The 20,817-nt window shown below is 49.0% G+C and overlaps 1 protein-coding gene across 1 annotated transcript; it reads left to right on the forward strand.

The window, feature by feature from the left end:
• Window positions 1-871: 871 nt before the first annotated feature.
• On the forward strand, window positions 872-20,697 carry MSH5 (mutS homolog 5). The gene is given in 26 exon segments (XM_047796312.1): window positions 872-936; window positions 1,347-1,497; window positions 1,897-2,020; window positions 2,399-2,479; window positions 2,920-2,982; window positions 4,560-4,681; window positions 4,861-4,970; window positions 5,438-5,473; window positions 5,796-5,878; window positions 6,626-6,671; window positions 10,482-10,620; window positions 10,940-11,002; window positions 16,018-16,146; window positions 16,423-16,495; window positions 16,656-16,765; window positions 16,998-17,078; window positions 17,311-17,398; window positions 17,611-17,800; window positions 17,901-18,027; window positions 18,448-18,597; window positions 18,962-19,036; window positions 19,222-19,348; window positions 19,351-19,364; window positions 19,572-19,709; window positions 19,864-19,937; window positions 20,445-20,697. Coding segments are annotated over 25 exon segments (2,493 nt in total). The 5' UTR covers window positions 872-936; window positions 1,347-1,359; the 3' UTR covers window positions 20,557-20,697.
• The last annotated feature ends 120 nt before the right edge of the window (window positions 20,698-20,817 follow it).

Genomic DNA, 20,817 nt, shown 5'->3' on the forward strand with positions numbered 1-20,817 from the left:
CTTCTCCTCCCCTCACACACACAGACTCAAAAAATCAGGCTTATGGAATAAGGACTTAACTATAGTCCCTGCTTCCAGTCCACCGACCTGGCCCAGAATGAATGACACCGTTCTGTCCTTAGGGGTGTGTGTGAGTGTGTGTGTAGGGGTAGGGGCATGTCCCAGTAGAGGTGTAGGTATTCTTATCAGGTCTAGCGCTCTCTGCCAGAAGTTGGTGTAATTCGAATGGTTCTATCTTCTCTTGGGGCGCCGAAATTATTAATTAGGCCCTGTGGGACCCCTGTGGGAGGAATCATACTCAGCACCCAGAAAACAGGCAAATGTGGGCTGAGATAGGAGCCTCGCTTCTTATGTTTACGTATTTATTTAAAATTCTCATATGGCTCTTAATATGTTTGCCAGACACTGTTCTAAGCTCTTTATACCTATTAACTTGGAATTGTTGGCACAGGTTGAATTACTATTGCTTATCTCCACTCTTCAGAGAAAAAAAAAAAATCAAAAAGCCGCGTCTCTGTTCCTTTAAGGTCGGCCTCTTCTCCAGATTCTCCTATACGGTTCCGGGGGCGGGGGGTGGGGGGGGGGCTAGACTCAAGCTCTGCTTTGGATCTTCTCACAGGCTCCACCCCCGCGTCAATCAGAGCCCAGCAATCTGACTGCCAGAGGCCTGGGTGCTAGGCAACTGCAGAGGGCGGGAAGTTTGAACGTTCTGGTCCTGCCCTATATGCGAATAAGCCAATCATCGTCCAGCCTTTTCTGCGGGCCTCTCCTCCTTTTCATTCTGTTGGATGTCTATGCAGGATCCGGGTCTCTTCAACCAATAGTGGCTAGGAAGGCGGGACATGTGCGCGCGCACCCCGCCGTCGCGCCGACGGCACAGCCCTACCTCCTGCTCGCGGCTGTTAGTGACGCGGGCGTGCACACGTCGCAACCCAGGTGACTGAAAACGCGGGAAAATACCGCCAGTTGTCCGCGTCTGAGTGGGGTAGTCTAGAGCTTGAGGCTGTGATTTCTGGGGCCTGGTTGGCTGGAAAGAGGAGAGGAGGTGTGCACAGTTCGCCCTTTGGGGCTCTCAGGCTGTTTCCCAAGTACAGCCTCTGCGTGACAGAAATGGGGGGAGGGTGGAGTTTCCCACAGCCTGTACTTTAGTGAAATACCCGAGAAATCGCTCCTCCCAATGCCTTGCACTTGTGACCACATCTCTCGCAGGCCCTCGCAGCCCTGCCCCTCGGCCTTCTCCCATTAATCCTCAGTAGATTCGTATTTCTGCACCCCCCCCCCCCCCCCGTCTCCTCCTCGCGGGAGAGATCTCGCTCCTGAACCGCCTTCATTTTCTGCATCCACAGAGCCTCCACGGCCATGGCTTCCGTAGGAGCGACCTCAGGCAGGACGCCGCAGGAGCCGGGGCCCGGGGAGGCCTCGGCCAGCCTCCCCAGCCTGGCCCCAGTGCCCGGCTTCGGGGAGGGGGAGGAGGAGGAAGAGGAGGAACCCGCGGAGGTCGGGGCTGGGGTGATGTGGGGGGCGGGAGAGCAGGAGCTGGAAACTGGAGAGGGGGAGTTAATTGGAACGTCTGATTGTTAGAATGTAAAGCGGCTGGGAAGAGCTGTGCTAGTTACTTGCCTCCACTGAGTGTCGGTTTCACATTTACTGAATGGTGATGTTGATGCCTATCTCAGAGGGGTTCTTTTTTGTTTGTTTTATTTTGGGGAGTTCCCGGACCAAGGAGCCAACCCGCACTACTGCAGCCACCCAAGCCACTGCTGTGACAAAGCTGCCAGATCCTTAACCCACTGAGCTACGAAAAACCCCCTATCTCAGAGTTGATAAGATGATTAAAATTAAATGAGGCATGGCCCAACCCTGGTTCAAATTTTAGTTTCCTTCCTTGCTGGACAGATTCATCTGTGTGTGCTGTGGAATTCAGGACACCTGGGCATTGCCTACTATGACACTGGTGACTCCACCATCCATTTCATGCCAGATGCCCCAGACCATGAGAGCCTCAAGCTGCTGCAGAGAGGTGAGGACAGAGCTATGCATTCCTCTTCTCTGGGGCTGGAAGTGTATGTCATACATATGTCCTTAGCTGACTCAATCTATTTTATTAATTGACTCCTAGAGGCTCCCTTTGTTGTTTTTAGTAATTGACGCCAAGAGGCTCCCTTTGTTGTTTTTAGGAATTCAGCTTATTATCCGCAAGTGTACCAGGTGCTGGAGATTTAATCTCATGCCTGACTCCTCCTACCTATGCTCCCAATGTGGGGGGCACTCCCTACTCTTAGAGGGAGGAAATAAGTTGTATGTGGTGAAGGGAGATAGCAAGGGGAAGACTACAGGTTTCCTTTTGGGCAAAAGATAAAAATCTTTGAACTCATTTGTTCTCCATTCTCCTTTCAAGTTCTGGATGAAATCAATCCCCTCTCTGTTGTTACCAGCGCCAAACAGGATGAGAATATGACCCGATTTCTGGGAAAGCTTGGTAAGGACTAAGTAAGCGAAAGGGGGAAAATGGGAAGGACTGAAGTATGGAATGTTCCAGGAGACTAAAGGGTCTCGGAGGGAGTTATAGCCAGGTGACCAGAATTGAGTGAGAGGGGAGGTGGGACAGAGGCACAAGGACTGAGATGTACAGACTGATGGTCCTTTCTTTTCTTTTTTAAAAAATTTATTTTTGTTTGTTTATTTATTTATTTTTCAGCCACACTTACAGCATATGGAAGTTCCCAGGCCAGGGATTGAAACCTAGATGAATCTGCAACTACGCGGCTGTGTAGCCACAGCTGCGGCAATGAGGGATCCTTAACCCACTACACCCGGCTGGGGGATTGAACCTGCGCCACCACAGAGACAATGCCAGATTATTAACCCACTGTGCCACAGTGGGAACTCCTGATGGCCCTTTCTTTGCCTCTCTTACAGCCTCCCAGGATCACAGAGCGCCTAAGAGACCTGAAATTGTATTTTTGCCAAGTGTGGATTTTGGTATCTCCTCTCTTTTACTTTGCTTAATCCCTCATCCCAGTTTTCCAACACTTTCTCCTAACTCCCATCTCCATAATCAGAGGTCTCCCCTCAGCCCTATCTCATTCTAAACCTTTGTGTTCTTCAAGCCTAATCCCTACTCCTTTTTTTTTTTTTGTCTTTTTGCCTTTCCTAGGGCTGCTCCCACAGCATATGGAGGTTCCCAGGCTAGGGGTCTAATCGGAGCTGTAGCCACTGGCCTACACCACAGCCGAAGCAACACGGGATCTGAGCCGCGTCTGAGACCTACACCATAGCTCACGGCAATGCTGGATCCCTAACCCACTGAGAAAGGCCAGGGCTCGAACCCACAACCTCATGGTTCCTAGTCGGATTGGCCAACCACTGCGCCATGATGGGGACTCCGCCTAATCCCTACTCTTTAATAAGTTGCAGTTTAGGCTTGTCTAGGGATGAGGGCCTTCCCTGAGAAGGAGTGGTAACACTTTTTGGTCAGCTTTGATTGTTCCCTTTAAGCATTTTAAGCATTTTCACCTTTAAGCCAAAACCATTTGCCCCTTAAAAAAAAAAAAGTACTGCCTTAGTGACTTCGTTGATCCAGAAGGCAATTCCATAACCTTCCCAGGTGTGCAAAAAGGACAGAGTGTTCTATCCAGAGTAAATTATATGTTAGGACATCGTGTTATTTGTTCCTATTAATATGATTTTTTGACCAAAAAAATCCCTAATTCCAGACAGATATCTTACTCTCCTGAGCCATTTGTCTTTCTTAGGTTATGTTCCCAGCCATATGCCTTTATATCACATGTAGAATAGGATGCCGTGGCGCAGTGGTTAACAAATCCAACTAGGAACCATGAGGTTGCGGGTTTGGTCCCTGCCCTTGCTCAGTGGGTAAACGATCCGACGTTGCCATGAGCTGTGGTGTAGGTTGCAGACGCAGCTCAGATCCTGCGTTGCTGTGGCTCTGGTGTAGGCTGGTGGCTACAGCTCCGATTGGACCCCTAGCTTGGGAACCTCCATATGCCCACGGGAATGGCCCGAGAAATGGCAAAAAGACAAAAAAAAAATTACTATATCACATGTGAATAAAGAAAGAGTTAGACTAAGAGTATGAAAATTTGGTTCTTGTCTCCCCTTTCCATTAACTGCCTGTGTGAACTTGGCAAGCCACATGATCTGTACCCCCCCCTGCCCCGCCCCCACAATGATCTCTCTTGCTTCTGTTTTCTCATTCTTTTGGTTTTTTTTTTTTTTTTTTTTGGTCTTTTTAGGGCATCTGCAGCATATGGAGGTTCCCAGACTAGGGGTCGAATCAGAGCTGCAACAGCCAGCTTACACCACAGCCACAGCAATGCGGGATCCAAGCTACGTCTGCAACCTACACCACAGCTCATGGCAACGCCGGATCCTTAACCCACTGACTTGGGGCCAGGGGTCAAATCCATGTCCTTATGGCTACAAGTCGGGTTCATTAACCACTGAGCCACCATGGAAACTCCATGTTTTCTCATTCTTAAACCAGGGTGAAAAATTGGGTTACAAGTCCTTTCCCTCCCCTTCCTCCCTCAAAATAGGTCTGGAGATAAGCAAACAGCGCCTGCTTTCTGGAAATTACTCCTTCATCCCTGACTCCATGACTGCCACTGAGAAAATCCTCTTTCTTTCCTCCATCATCCCCTTTGACTGCCTTCTCACGGTGAGATAGTCCCGAGAGATAAGGGCAGGGATGCAGCAGGTTAGAGAAAGGCACGAGCTCCTGGGTACTAGAGTTGAGTCCTGGGTGGTGCTAGCCCAGTCCTGGAAAATAATCATTTTCCCTGGTGTTGTCCAGCCTCTAAGACATTGGGATTTGCTCCACTACTGATCCCTTCCTAGGTTCGAGCACTTGGAGGGCTGCTCAAGTTCCTGGGTCGAAGAAGAATCGGGGTTGAACTGGAAGACTATAACGTCAGCGTTCCCATCCTGGGCTTTAAGAAATTTGTTTTGTAGGTGATTTACTCTAACCTCAACCAAAGTAAGGTGGGCTTGGGAGGCCTGGAAGGTAAAGCAGGAGGGGAGAGGCAGTACTCATCTGGTAAGTTGCTCTAGGACACACAGGATCTCCTGAGGGTGTGTGGAGCCCTGGGGAGAAAACTGTGAGAGTATCCTGGAAGGGGGGTTGCGGGGGTCGAACTTGGGAATGGGCTCAGAGCTCTCATAGCCCAGCCACCTTCTCTTCTGCTTGTTTTCTTTTTTTGTCTTTTAGGGCCTCACCTGAGGCATATGAGGTTTCCAGGCTAGGGGTTGAATTGAAGCTAAAGCTGCCAGCCTACTTCACAGCCACAGCAGCGCTGGATCCTTAACCCACAGAGCATGGCCAGAGATCAAACCTGCGGCCTTATGGATGCTAGTCAGATTCGTTTCCTCTGAGCCACGATGGGAACTCCCCCTTCTGCTTGTTTTCTGTCCTCAGGACCCATCTGGTGAGCATAGATCAAGACACTTACAGGTGAGAAGATGGAGGCAGGCTGTCGTCTCTGGGAGGGAGAAGGATTAAGCTTAATACTCTAATAATCCTAATGGGGCTCCAAATTCTTTAATCCTGGAGCTATTAAGATCTCTCTCCCTAGAGGACAGAGAAGAGGGGGTTAGGGATGAGAAGAAGGAAAGCACAAAGGTGTCACCTTCTTCTGTAAAGAGAGAAACTGAGGCAGAGAGCAGTGAGGGCCAAACCTTACATCCAGGCTTGATCTCAGGAGGTATTCCCAATCCCCATTTCATTTTCTCAATTCCCTTTAGAAAGGCAAATTACCCCAATTTCTCCCTGACAGTGTTCTGCAGATATTCAAGAGTGAGTCTCACCCCTCGGTGTACAAAGTGGCCAGTGGACTCAAGGAGGGGCTTAGCCTCTTTGGTAGGAGAGCCCCATCCCTCATCCCTACATCAGAAAAGCAGCAGCCTCCAAAGCTGTGTCCCAGCCCCCCTCTTCCCACGTCGCCCCCATTGCCAGCTCTCTCTTCCACTCCAATCCAGTTTCTTACCCTCTTTGTACCTTCCCTGAGCTTGGGCATCTCCCCAAAGCCTTGTCCAGTCTAGTTGTCCAGTGTTGTTTGCATATCGCTTCTTACTTTACCAAGTCCGTGTTTATTCCTGGGTTTGTATGCATGCTTACTAGCTGTGCACCTGTCTATACACAGGAGACCCTGTGTATAGAGAAGAGTCATGTAACTGCATAACTCCCATGTTTGATTTGTATAGTCTCATAGTCGTTTCAGCCTTTAGGGTGTGTGGGACATCACCCCAGCATCTACATGGTTTCGCTATGCATCTCAGCGGGTTGTGTCTCACGTGTTTGTGTTGGGCTCTTTGTGAGTCTAACTGTGCCTGCTCTGCATATTTTTCTGGTTGAGTGTTCCTATGAGTGCCCATTCCCTCCCCTAAGCCCATGTAAGGTAATCCCGGCTCAGACTTGTGGCCAGACGCTGGCTTTGGCCGCCTTTGTGTCCTGTATTTGGGGAACGCTCCCCCCACACCCCGCCCTCCCAGGCCTGTCAGCCCAGCATTGCAACCTCTGGTCCTGATGCCTCAGCTTAGATACATCCGTGCATTCCTTTCCCTGTCCCTGCTGATAACAGGCTCACTCCCTACCCCCACCCAACAGGAATCCTCAACAGATGCCGCTGTAAGTGGGGAGAGAAGCTGCTCAGGTGAGTGAGTTTCATGCAGGTGCTACAGCTTAACGACTGCAGTCTGTAGACCCAAACACACCGCCCTTTTTCTGAATGCTGCCTAAATGCGTTTAGTTCTCACAACGACCCCATGTGGTAGCTGGTATTATTTTCATTTTACGTTGTCAGCACAGATCGACACATACTTGGTGATATGCAGATTTGCCAATACACGTGCAGCAAAAACACAATCACAAGACACCAGTGTACACATGGAAATATCTTTAAATTACTGCACTTTGAACTTGAGCTGTTCTCCGATGACTTTCAATTTGCGTCTCTAGTTCTGAGCTCAATCACGTGGAACGCCCTTTGCACGTCATCACTTGTGCTTTCCACGGTCAGGTCAAACTCCCATCCAAATTGATGCCCCCTGGCCCTGTTCCTCTGCCTGCATTGCCTTTTCTGGTTAATGGCATGACTGACAGTACAGCTTCTCAAGCTCTGAACGTAGGCTTGATGTTTCTCCCTCTCCCCCTATATTCAATTATTCACCAAGGCTTATTGATTCTACCCTGAAATGTCTGTCTCAGCCATCCGCTTCACTCTCTTACCTCTGCTCTAATTCTTGTTAGCTTCATTTCTAACTCTGAGCACTGCCATCACCTTCAATTTGGTCTCTCTGCCTCTAATGTCTTTTTTTCCATCTGTTTTTCACTCTAAAATAACTGTCATTCCAAAACAGAGATCTGAGTGTGTCAATCTTTTTTTTTTTTTGTCTTTTTACCTTTTCTAGGGCTGCTCCCACGGCATATGGAGGTTCCCAGGCTAGGGGTCAAATCAGAGCTGCAGCCACTGGCCTACACCACAGCCACAGCAACGTGAGATCTGAGCCGCATCTGCCAACCTACACCACAGCTCATGGCAACGCCGGATCCTTAACCCACTGAGCAAGGCCAGGGATCAAACCCGAAACCTCATAGTTCCTGGGCAGATTCGTTAACCGCTATGCCACGACGGGAATTCCTCAATCTACTTTTTTTAAACCTTAAGTAGAAACAAAACATAAACCTCAGGAGGCTTCCCCCGTTACCTACAGGGTGAAAATTCACACCTTTATCAGTGTAATGCTCAGGGTCCCTCCCATTCACCTGAGTTTTGCTTTCCAGGCTTACCTTCCCAAGGCTCTCCTAACTCATGTCTTACACCTTGTACTTCAGTCATTTAAGGCCATCTGCCGTCATGGAAATACATTATGCCTTAAACACAGGCATACATAAACACCTTAAACACATAATGGTGTTCCCCCTGGAAAGTCTTTCCTCTGTTCCACCTGTCAAATCTTACTTCCTCTTCAAGGTGTAACCCAACTGTCACCTTTTTGGTGAAGCCTTCGCAGGCACCTGTGAGGAGATTGACAGTACCTTGCTGTGTAGTCACATGTTTTCTAATTGCACTTTTTTCTTCCCCTGTCTTTTGTAGGGCCACACCCATGACATATGGACTTTCCCAGACTAGGGGTTGAATCGGAGCTGTAGCCACAGGTCTATGCCACAGCCAGCCATGCAGGAGCTTTAACCCACTGAGTGAGGCCAGGGATCGAACCTACGTCCTCATGGATACTAGTCTGATTTTGTTTCTGCTGAGCCATGATGGGAACGCCTAATTGCACTTTCATGTCAGGTTGGAATTAGCAGTCAGTGAATCTGCTTGCCCTCATAGCTGTGAGTGAACTCTGTCTAGTAGCCTTTCCTGTAACGTCCATGCCTGGCACATGGCCTTGTACACAGTAGCCTTCAGTGAGTGAGCAGCATAAACGGATGCAGGCGCACTGCTTACATCATCTCTAAAAACCTGTGCTAGCCTGCAGGTGCACAATCCTTTCCCCACACCACCTGCCCTGCAAGTCTTCTTTGGAAGCTGATTTAGGATTATCTCTGAGGCCATCTCCAGGTGATTTAATTACCTACACATTTTCTAGTGCTTCAGGTGCAGATCTCTAATCTCAACCAGGGAGGAAAGGGAAAGAATTCTTGGACAAGAGAACTCGGTTATAGGTAGGGGAGGGGGCAGATTCCCCAGGTAGCATCCGGCAGGGCAGAGAATCGCAGCCTGATGGTCAACTAAGGGCCCAGCTGTCTAAAGCCAGGCAGGGTACCTGGAAAGTGACTGAATGTTGAAATGTGCTCTCAGGAGCGCCATCCTGGCAGTCTGGAGACCTGAGTTAGACACCCAGCTGTCTGACAAGGTGTATGACTGGACAATTTGCTTATCTTCCAAGGGCCTCATCTCGACTCATCTCCTCTCCTCAGCTGACTCGAGTCTGACTTAACTAAGGCCTCGGGGCATTAGCAACACATGAGTCAGAAATACCAAGGTGTTTTATAAGAAAGTCTGCTTGGTGAGGCTCAGGTGTTCTCCAAGTGGGGAGGGCTTTCGCAAACTGGCTTACACTGCCTCGGGCACCTCTGCTCCTCTGTGGCCAAGGAGCAGAGATGCCTGAAAGCCACCCTTGAATCCGACTGAATCCTCCACTTCATTGTAACCTGGAATGTACTAACCTAGGGACCTAGGGTAACTGGCCATAAACCACAGTGTGACATACACATCTTTAGGCCCCAGTGTCTCTACAGGTTGGCTCTTATTAAAATGCTGTGCCTAATGGCTTGCTCTAATGTAGAAAAGGCTCTGTGGGCTTCCAGGTCCCTATAGAGCTTCACATTTATCATGGCCATAGGGAGACAGGGATACCCAGAATTAGACACACACAGATGAGACCTTTCTTCCTTTTTTTAATTTTTTGCTTTTTAGGGCTGCACCTGCAGCATATGGAGTTTCCCAGGCGAGGGGTCAAATTGAAGCTACAGCTGCAGGCCTACGCCACAGCCACAGCAATGCAGGATCCGAGCCGCATCTGCAACCTACACCACAGCTCACGACAAGGCCGGATCCTTAACCCGCTGATCTAGGCCAGGGATCGAATCCGAAACCTCATTTTTCCTAGTCAGATTCGTTTCTGCTGTGCCATGACGTGAACTCCAGAGACATTTATTTCTGTATAGCAATTTAGTTTATTAGGAAAAGCTTCAGACGCATAAAAGATAACAATAATGATAATAATAATAAAAACCTCTGTTTCCACTAGCCAATTTAAAAATAAGGCACTATTATTGAAGCCCCTTAGTTGTCTCTAGCCAATACTTTTTTCTCCACAGGAATGATCAGTATCATAAATTGAGGGCTTATTCAACATGGAATAGTTATATACTCACAGGAAGAACATGAAAAGACGAATGCCTGTGCTGTTTCATAGCTAAATACAGATACACAAACTCATTCTGACTCATTCTCTCCTACTCAGCTGCAGAGAGAGCTAGAGTGTTGGCATACAAATGCCTCAACACACTGCTCTCCCTCTAAAATATTGACAAGCTCTGTCACATATCCACATGGAATAACACATGGTCATATCCATCAAAACTGAGATATGCAGGCATTCCCTGGTGGGACAGCGGGTTAAGGACCCAGTGTTGTCACTGCTATGGCATGGGTTCCATCTTTGGCTTAGGAACTTCCGCATGCTGCAGGTATGGCCAAAAAAAAAAAAAAAAACAAAAAAACCCTGAGATATACAGACACAATCCTGCTTACATGCAAAGGTTTTCAGTAGATGCAAGTAAACACACCTGCTTTGGATAGGACACTGTACTTGCCAATACTGACACACATGGCCATGATCCTCAGGGACCTCCGAATATACATTTTCACAAATTTAGTTCAAGACAGTGATGAGAACAGGTGTAATTTCTGGTCCCCCACCCCACCCCCAACTCCAACCCTCGCTTCCAGGCTATGGTTCACACGTCCAACTCAGGACCTGGGGGAGCTAAATTCTCGTCTGGATGTCATTCAGTTTTTCCTGTTACCCCAGAACCTGGACATGGCACAGATGCTGCATCGATTGCTGGGTCACATCAAGAATGTGCCTGTGAGCCTGGGGTAGGGAACGGGTGGGGGGGAAGGAGGTTGAAGGATGGTGGGCATTTTGAGGGGCATTGGGGTGAGAGGGAAAATCTCGAGTGTCTCCTTGTCTGACTTTAGCTGATTTTTTTTTTTTTTATTGAAGTAGAGTTGATTTACAATGTTGCGTATGTATGTTCTTTTCATGATCTTTTCCATTATGGTTTATTGTAAGATATTAGTATAGTTCCCTGTGCTATATAGTAGGACTTTGTCATTTATTTTGTATGTAGCAATTTGTATCTGCTAATTCCAAACTCCAAATTTATCCCTCCCCAACTCCATAGCTGATTCTTAAACGCATGAAGTTGTCCCACACCAAAGTCAGTGACTGGCAGGTCCTCTACAAGGTAAGATCACCCTCCTTCAATCTAGGAGTCCTGGTTAGGCTCCTCAGTGTGTGTTCCAGGCCCTCTGTACTCTGAGTGCCCTGGCCAACTTTATCCCAACACCTTATTAAAAATCTTTGCATTATGGAGTTCCCGTCGTGGCGCAGTGGTTAATGAATCCGACTAGGAACCATGAGGTTGCGGGTTCGGTCCCTGGCCTTGCTCAGTGGGTTAACGATCCGGCGTTGCCGTGAGCTGTGGTGTAGGTTGCAGACACGGCTCGGATCCTGCGTTGCGGTGGCTCTGGCGTAGGCTGGTGGCTACAGCTCCGATTGGACCCCTGGCCTGGGAACCTCCATATACCGCGAGAGCGGCCCAAGAAATAGCAACTACAACAACAACAAAAAAAAAGACAAAAAAAAATCTTTGCATTATGGAAATTGTAAAAAAATTTTTTTCTTTTTTATTTCTTTTTCTTTTTTTTGTCTTTTGCCATTTCTAGGGCTGCTCCCGCAGCATATGGAGGTTCCCAGGCCAGGGGTCTAATCAGAGCTGTAGCCGCCAGCCTATGCCAGAGCCACGGCAACTCGGTGTCTGAGCTACATCTGCAACCTACACCACAGCTCACGGCAATGCCAGATCCTTAACCCACTAAGCAAGGCCAGGGATCGAACCTTCAACCTCATGGTTCCTAGTCGGATTCGTTAACCACTGAGCCGCGACAGGAACTCCAAAAAAATTTTTTAGAAAAGTATAATGAACCCTCATGATGGGAATGCCAATAATTTTTTTTTTTGCATTTTTTTTTTCAGACTGAACCCAAGGCACATGGAGTTTCCCAGGCTAGGTAGAGGTTGAATCGGAGTTTCAGCTGCTAACCTACATCACAGCCACAGCAATGCCAGATCGTTAACCCACTGAGCAAGGCCAGGGGTCGAACCTGAGTCCTCATGGATTCCAGTCAGGTTCGTTACCGATGAGCCACGATGGAAACTCCATCCAACAATTATTTTTTAATGGAATAACAATAGGAAGTTCCCGTTGCGACTCAGTAGTAATGAACCTGGCCAGTATCCATGAGGATGAGGGCTGGATTCTCTGGCCTCGCTCAGTGGGTTAAGGAGCTGGCGTTGCCGTGAGCTGTGCTGTAAGTCACATACAAGGCTCAGATCCTGAGTTGCTGTGGCTGTGGTGTAGGCCATTGACTATAGCTCTGATTCAACCCCTAGTCAGGGAACTTCCATATGCCGTACCTGGAGCCCTAAAAAGATAAAAAAGAAAAAAAAATAAATGTAATTCTTTCATATCATGAATTATATTATGTTTAAATTTCTATTCATCTCTTTAATTATTTTAAAAATTAGTTTGTTTAAGTAGGATCCAAACATGTTCAACATACAGTGATGGGATGACGTCTCTTTAAGTCTCCTTTATGGGTTCCTTCTGTACATTCCCAAGGTGTTTTTGACATGTTTCTTCTAGAATTTCTGTAAATTAATAGTTGAATCCAGAAGCTCAATCAGGTTCAAGTTTGATTTTCTTCAATACTGTTTCCTAAATAGAGGAACATAATGTCTGATATGTCTGTCCTCCTTTTGTAATGTTAGCATTCTTTGATGTTTAATATCCAAGTCGATTAGTTCTTTAGGGATTGTTGCAAAGTAGTGTGATTCTAATCCTGACATTCTTTCTTCATTTATTAGAATGTTTCTGGAAAGAGAACCTTACTCTTATCTGCTCTTTGGTTACCAGTGATATCACAGAATATCACTTGATTTTTTCCCCCGTGCTTTAGTTAGCTGTTGCCATATAGTAAGTTAGTTCCCTAATCCTCCAAGGCAGCCAGTGAAGTTGTTTTGGTATCATTACAAACTTACAGGTTTATACGTTCCTCAGACCACTGCATTTTTTTTTCTTTTTGCCATTTCTTGGGCTGCTCCCACGGCATATGGAGGTTCCCAGGCTAGGGGTCGAATTGGAGCTGTAGCTGCCGGCCTACACCAGAGCCACAGCAATGCAGGATCCGTGCCGCGTCTGCAACCTACAGCACAGCTCACAGCAACGCCGGATCCTTAACCCACTGAGCAAGGCCAGGGATCGAACCGCAACCTCATGGTTCCTAGTTGGATTTGTTAACCACTGCACCACAATGGGAACTCCTATTTCAGTCTATTTTTAATTTTTTTAGTTGCTTTTTTCCCCTTTTTAAAAATTTTTTCATTATAGCTGGTTTACAGTGTTCTGTCAATTTTCTACTATACAAGCATAGTGACCTGGTTATACATACATTTTTTTTTCTCACATTATCATGCTTCATCACAAGTGCCCAGACATAGTTCCCAGTGCTATATAGCAGGATCTCATTGTCTATCCATTCCCAAGGCAATAGTCTGCATCTATTAACCCCAAGTTCCCATCCCACTCCCTCCCTCTCCCCCCTTTTTTTTGCTTTTTAAGGCTATATAATATGGAAGTTCCTAGGCTAGGGGTCAAATCTGCACACAGGCCTTGCTCAGTGGGTTAAGGATCCAGCATTGCCATGAGCTGTGGTGTAGGTCACAGCAACGTGGCTTGGATCTGGCTTTGCCGTGACTATGGTGTAGGCTGGCAGCTACAGCTCCAATTTGACCCCTAGGCTGGGAACTTCAATATGCCTTGGGTGCAGCCCTTAAAAAAAGACAGAAAAAATTTTTAATTTCTTTTTTAAATTAATTAATTAATTATTTTTTGCTTTTTAGGGCCATACCCATGGCATATGGAGGTTCCCAGGCTAGGGGTCTAATTGGAGCTACAGCTGCTGGCCTAGGCCACAGCCATAGAAACATCAGATCCGAGCAACGTCTGTGACCTACACCACAGCTCACAGCAACGCCAGATCCTTCACCTACTGAGCACGGACAGGGATCAAACCCATAACCTTACATTCCTAGTCGGATTTGTTTCTGCTGTGCCACATGGGAACTCCCTTTTTCTTTTAATTTTTTATTAATTTTTGTTTTTTAAAATTTCATAATAACATAGAATTTTTTTAAATTTCTTTTTTTTTTTTTTGTCTCTTTGCCTTTTCTAGGGCCACTACTGCAGCATATGGAGGTTCCCAGGCTAGGGGTCGAATTGGAGCTGTAGCCGCCAGCCTACACCAGAGCCACAGCCACTCAGGATCCGAGCCACGTCTGTGACCTACACCACAGCTCATGGCAACGCCAGATCCTTAACCCACTGATCGAGGCCAGGGATCGAACCTGAAACCTCATGACTCCTAGTAGGATTCGTTAACCACTGAGCCATGACAGGAACTCCAATGTAGAATATTTACACAGTTCCAAAAGGAACTTCTGCATGCTGCAGGCACAGCACTCCCCCCCCCCCCAAAAAAAAGAAAGTTAAAACAAAATAATATAAGGATAAATCTTAAAATTTTTATAAGGAGTTCCCTGGTGGCTCAGCCAGTTAAGGATCTGGTGTTGCTGCAGCTGTGGCATAGGTTGAACAGCACGGATTCAATTCAATTCTTTTTTTTTTTTTTAATCTTTTTGCTATTTCTTTGGGCCACTCCTTTGGCATATGGAGGTTCCCAGGCTAGGGGTCCAATCGGAGCTGTAGCCACCGGCCTATACCAGAGCCACAGCAACGCAGGATCCGAGCCACGTCTGCAACCTACACCACAGCTCACGGCAATGCCGGATCGTCAACCCACTGAGCAAGGGCAGGGACCAAACCCACAACCTCATGGTTCCTAGTCGGATTTGTCAACCACTGCACCACGACGGGAACTCCCAATTCAATTCTTGATCCAGGAACGTCCATATGTTGAGAGTATAACCAAAAAAAAAAAAAGAAGAAGAAGAAGAAAAAAGGGAAAGGAAAGAAAGGTGAAAGAAAAGTTTATTTGTAGGTAAAGGGGAAGGGATAGAAGCTAGAATTAGAATTAGTTGTCTATTCATACTCACGCCTCTGATTCCAAGCCAATACCATAACATTCATTCTAGACCTCCCTCCTTTCCTCATTTGTAACTGCTTAAAAACCAGACACCTGGGTTAAATTCCCAGTTCTACTTACTCTCAGAACTCGAGCAAATTATGTTACTTACCTCTTTGTGCTTCAGCTTGCTCATCTGTAAAACGGAAATCATTCTAGGCCCCATCTAGGATTATTTGGAGGAGTGGATGAAATTAACACATGTAAAAAGTTTAGAACATTGCCTGGCAATGTTCAGTAAGTGTTAGCTCTTGTTCCTGTCTATGTTTGCCCATGTTCTTGCCCTCATCCAGAATATCCTCCTTCCTTCCTTGCCTTATTCCAGGTCCAGCTCATTTCTTTTTCTCTGCAAAGATATCCCAACTATTTTAGCCCTGTTACTCTTATTCTCTGAATTTAGTAATTTTAGTCAGTTGCACAATGTCAGTTTTTCTTATGGATAGTCATTGTTTCTACTGCTTGTGTCCTGGTTTCCGTCATGGCTGGGTGATAAATCCTTTGATTAGTACACTTTACATGTCCTCTGACACAGAGTGAGGCTCAGCAATGTCCTATGGACTGGGTCTGTCCACCAGTCTAATCCCTGGTTAGAGCAGCCACATCAGGTCACTGGCCTTCACTCTGGGGAGTTAACTCTCACTGACTCTCACCCACCCTCTCTTCTTGTCTCTCTTGCCCCAGTGCTCTCATTGCCCCTACATTTACTTCTTCTCTGCCTTTCATATCCCTGTTTCTCCTTCTCCTTCCTCTATAGAACTTCTCTCTTGGGGCATTGTACACATTTCTATCAAAGCAGCCACCACTTCACTTTTCAGTCTTCCAGGTGTATTTCTGTCTTCCTCACTAGACTGCACTTTCTCATCTAGAACAAGGGACCCAGTCGTCTTCGGAGCCTCAGCTTTAGTGCAATGCTGGCAAAGAGTTTTGCAAATGCCATTTTCTGTCTTTGTTATTGTGTTTTTCCCTGTCGGCCTTTGTCCTTCTTAGTCCACCCCTGTTCCCTCGCCCCAGCCTGGCCTGGGTATGGGCTAACCTCCTCTGTCCATTTCTCCTGCAGACTGTGTACAGTGCCCTGGGCCTGAGGGACGCCTGCCGTTCCCTGCCCCAGTCCATTCAGCTCTTTCAGGAAATTGCCCACGACTTCTCTGATGACCTACACCACATTGCCAGCCTCATTGGGAAAGTGGTGCGTGGAAGGAAAGGGCAGAGCTCCTGGGGTGTAGGGGAGAGAGATGGGTTTGGATAATGGAGAGTGGCTGGACTCTGGGGAATGCAGTATGGAAGGCGGAATGCATGGGAGACACTGAGGTCAGCTGGATGACCAGGGCTGGGGTGGTGAGAGGAGACGGCAGGACACTTGGGGTGTGCTTGGAGGGTTAGGTTAAAGCAAGGACTGAAGGGGCCCAAGCAGAGGTGAGGAGATGGGGCTGGATGGAAAGACCTGGACTTCTTGTCTCCTCAGGTGGACTTTGAGGGCAGTCTTGCTGAAAATCGCTTCACAGTCCTTCCCAACATAGATCCTGAAGTTGATGAGAGTGAGTGTTAGGTGTGCGGGCGGGCCCAGGAGCCCTGAAACATGAGCCCGACCAGTGATGGGGTGCCATTCTCGGTTGGTGACCACCACAAATTGAGATAATCGCCGCGGTCAGGGCAGGAACCTGATTTGCAATATTCCTGTGTCTTCCACCCTCTTAGAAAAACGAAGGCTGATGGGACTTCCCAGTTTCCTCACTGAGGTTGCTCGGAAGGAGCTGGAGAATCTGGACTCGCGTATCCCCTCCTGCAGTGTCATCTACATCCCGCTGGTGAGAGCAGGAGGGTGGGCGAACTCCCCAGTGGGCTTTTAGGGAAACATTAGGTTTATGAGGCACACCCTGGCAGATTGGAAACTCTCGGAGGAATCACAGGTCATGAATACCTTTTGGTGGCATTAGGCCCCTGAGGGAAGCACTGGGAGGCACAGGGAACTCGGGCTTCCTCCAGGGAAAGGTGCCCGGTGTATCACCCTCTGCTTTCTCTCTCCTTCACCCTCCCCAGATCGGCTTCCTTCTTTCTATTCCCCGACTGCCTTCCATGGTGGAGACCAGTGACTTTGAGATCGAGGGTCTGGACTTCATGGTAAGACCCCTCACCTCTGTAGGGTGTGATAAGGAAAGTGAACCAGCAGCTGAAGGAGGGCCTCACCCCATCGGCCCTGTGCAGTATGGGATCCCTCTTCTGTGGTTTTACCTTGACCTTTACCAGCTCCGAGGCAACGGAGAAAGAAATCAGGGTCAGGCCTGGAGATGGGGGTTAGTGAGGAAGAGGACCAAGAGATGCAGAGCTCATGGCTTTGAACCCTTGTGCCCAGTTCCTCTCAGAGGAGAAGCTGCACTATCGTAGTGCTCGAACCAAGGAGCTGGATACATTGCTGGGGGACCTGCACTGCGACATCCGGGGTGAGGAGAAGCGAATGGCCAGAGCGGAGGTGGGGGCAGCGTGGAGATGATTCTGAAAGGCTCTGCTCCTTCCTGTTATTTCTCTCTGCCTCTTCTCTGAGTGTTTCAGATTATATCTGCAAGCCTGTTTCTAGGTCCCTCGCTGGCCTCTTTGTCTCTCCTTCACTTTCCTCTGGAACTGACCCTCAGCTCCCTCCCTCACTGGCCCCCAGACCAGGAGACCCTGCTGATGTACCAGCTGCAGTGTCAGGTGCTGGCACGGGCGGCTGTCTTGACCCGGGTGTTGGACCTTGCCTCCCGCCTGGATGTCCTCTTGGCTCTTGCCAGCGCTGCCCGGGACTATGGCTACTCAAGGCCCCGTTACTCTGCCCGGCTCCTTGGGGTACGAATCCAGAATGGCAGGTGAGCATAGAGAGGGGTGGAGGCATGGACACCAGGGCCCCAAAAGCCCCATCTTCTGGATCCACAGGCCATGTGCAAGGTACCTCTCCACACACTGCAGGCATCCTCTGATGGAACTCTGTGCCCGAACCTTTGTGCCAAACTCTGCAGAATGCATGGGGGACACAGGGAGGGTCAAAGTCATCACTGGACCCAACTCCTCAGGGAAGAGCATATACCTCAAACAGGTAGAGGGATCCCTACAACCTGGGCCACTGGCATCTGCTCCATCATCTCCATCCCCCCACCTGCCAGCCGACCCAGATCTCCACAGCTCTTCTGAGTTCTGACCCCAACTGTTATGAAAAGACCAGAACCCACACCCCTACTCCTCTTCCTCCCATGTTGTCATTCTGTACCCGAGGAAGGCCCAAGCTCAAATAGTCATTGTGTGGCTTGAGTTCTCCTCCCCTACCTCCGAATATGTCCACACCACTCCTAAGTGTGCCTCTGCCCACTCCCTGCCCCTTTCTAGTTCTACAGTGAGCAGAAGGGGCTGTGATCTGCTGTTAAACTGTGTCCCTCTCTCATGCACTATCATTTTCTCCCTGGTTTAGCCTCACCTTCCCCACAGCCCAGGCCCCAGGCCTGTCTCCTCCTCTCCTCAGGTAGGCCTCATCACATTCATGGCCCTGGTGGGCAGCTTTGTGCCAGCAGAGGAAGCCGAAATCGGGGCAGTAGATGCCATCTTCACTCGAATTCATAGCTGCGAATCCATCTCCCTTGGCCTCTCCACCTTCATGATCGACCTCAACCAGGTCAAAGGGGGCAAAGGGAGAGGGGGTCGGGGGAGGAGGAGGATGGGGGAAGGAACCCTACTCCTGAAAAATGGTCTGAACAGGGAAAACTCCCTCAGCTGCCTGCTCTGTGCACCAGGGGCAGGGAGCACCCAGTTCAGAGACCGGGAGGCTCAATACCCTGAACCTGTGTTGAACCCTGGCTCTGTGAGAGGCGTGCTGGCAATGAAAGCATGAGCCAAACGTGTGCTTCACCATCAAGAGCGTGCAGTCCAGCAGGGTGGACACATGTACAGGCAGCTTTCTTCACAGGCGGACTGCGGTCAGCGCATTACAGGCCTCGAGTGCTAATGAAACGCTCCCTTGTCCACCTGGTGCCCAGCAGGTGGCGAAAGCGGTGAACAATGCCACCGAGCGGTCTCTGGTCCTTATTGATGAATTTGGAAAAGGAACCAACACGGTGAGGGGAGAAACTGATGAAGTGAAGAGGGGGAAATGGCGGGGAAGAAGGGGCAGAGGGGGAGGCTGGCCTGGGGAAAAGGGTGTGGGCAGAAGAGAAGCGGCAAGAGGTGGATAAGGCCTGGCAGGGGCAAGCGGCACCCGGGGCCCCCGTGGTCACACACCCTCACCCTGCCCTCTGCCCAGGTGGATGGGCTCGCACTCCTGGCTGCTGTGATCCGACACTGGCTGGCGCTTGGACCCATGTGTCCCCATATCTTTGTGGCCACCAACTTTCTGAGCCTCGTTCAGCTACAGCTGCTGCCGCAGGGGCCCTTGTGCAGTATTTGGTAAGGAAACCAATCCAGCCCCCTAGGAGCCCCACGGCCAAGCATTTCCCAGAGCCGCAGACTGGCTCCTCCATCAGAACAGGGGCTCCCTGAGCACAGGGACTGTGCCCCTGCCTGTTTCTCACTCTCCACAGCGACTGAGCAAAGGTATGGGGACAGGAAGCGGAATGACTGATGACACACTGTCCCCTTTTATGCTCTTTTAAGACCATGGAGACCTGTGAAGATGGGGACGACCTTGTGTTCTTCTATCAGGTTTGTGAAGGTGTTGCCAGTGCCAGCCATGCCTCCCACACAGCTGCCCAGGCTGGGCTTCCTGACAGACTCATTGCTCGTGGCAAGGAGGTGAGGTCCACACAGCTACCAGCTCCAGCAGGGCTCCTTTCCACTCCCCTTGCTTCTCTCGGGGCCATGGTCTCTGGGCCCATGAAAATTTCTGACCCTTATTTTCTCTTCTTTTACTCAACTCCCCCCCCCCCCCCTTCCTCCTTGATCCTAGGTCTCAGACTTGATCCGCAGTGGAAAACCCATCAAGCCTGTCAAGGAGCTGCTAAAGGCGAAGCAAATGGAAAAGTGAGTGTGGGCCCAGGGGCCTTGTTCTCTCTAGCACATTCTGCAGCTTTTCTCCCCCTTTTGGAGACTGAGACAGCCTCTTTGCCCTTCAAAGACTAACAGTTTCATCCTGAAATTCCTTTTTTTTTTGGCCTTTTTTTAGGGCCGTACCCATGGCACATGGAAGTTCCCAGGCTGGGGGCCAAATCGGAGCTACAGCTGCCAGCCTACACCACAGCCACTGCAACACCAGATCCAAGCCGCATCTGTGACCTACACCACAGCTCACAGCAACACCAGATCCTTAACCCACTGAGCAGGGCCAGGGATCGAACCTGCAACCTCATGGTTCCTAGTCGGATTTGTTAACGCTGTGCCACAACAGGAACTCCATTTATTTTTCTTTTTTTTTGTCCTGAAATTCCTAAATTCTCAAGGCCCCGGCTTTCCTGTGCACACATCCTCTCCTCTCTGCCCCGGGGTCCTGTTATCCATCCTCTCATAAATCTCGCTGTCCTCTCTCCCCAGTTGTCAGACATTAGTAGATAAGTTTCTGAAATTAGATTTGGAAGATCCCAGTCTGGACCTGGAGACGTTCATGAGTCAGGAAGTGCTGCCCGCCGCCACAGCCATCCTCTGAGAGTCCTTCCTGTGCCCTCCTCCATGTCCCAAACCCCGGGGGAGCCACCAGAGCCTCTTTGTTCCCTTACTTCACACCCAGCGTTCTCAGTCTCCCTGGAAGTTTTGCTTCATGTGAGTAATAAAATTTATTTTGGAGAAAGTTATTGTATCCTTAGACCAACCAAAACAAGAGAAAAGGGATGAAACACAAAGCAGCAGTCCACGGAGGGAACTGCCCTGCCTCATTAACAATACAGGATCCTGGGGTTCCCTTGTGCAC

This window comes from Phacochoerus africanus, chromosome 9, assembly GCF_016906955.1.
Source record: "Phacochoerus africanus isolate WHEZ1 chromosome 9, ROS_Pafr_v1, whole genome shotgun sequence".
Lineage (NCBI taxonomy): Eukaryota > Metazoa > Chordata > Mammalia > Artiodactyla > Suidae > Phacochoerus > Phacochoerus africanus.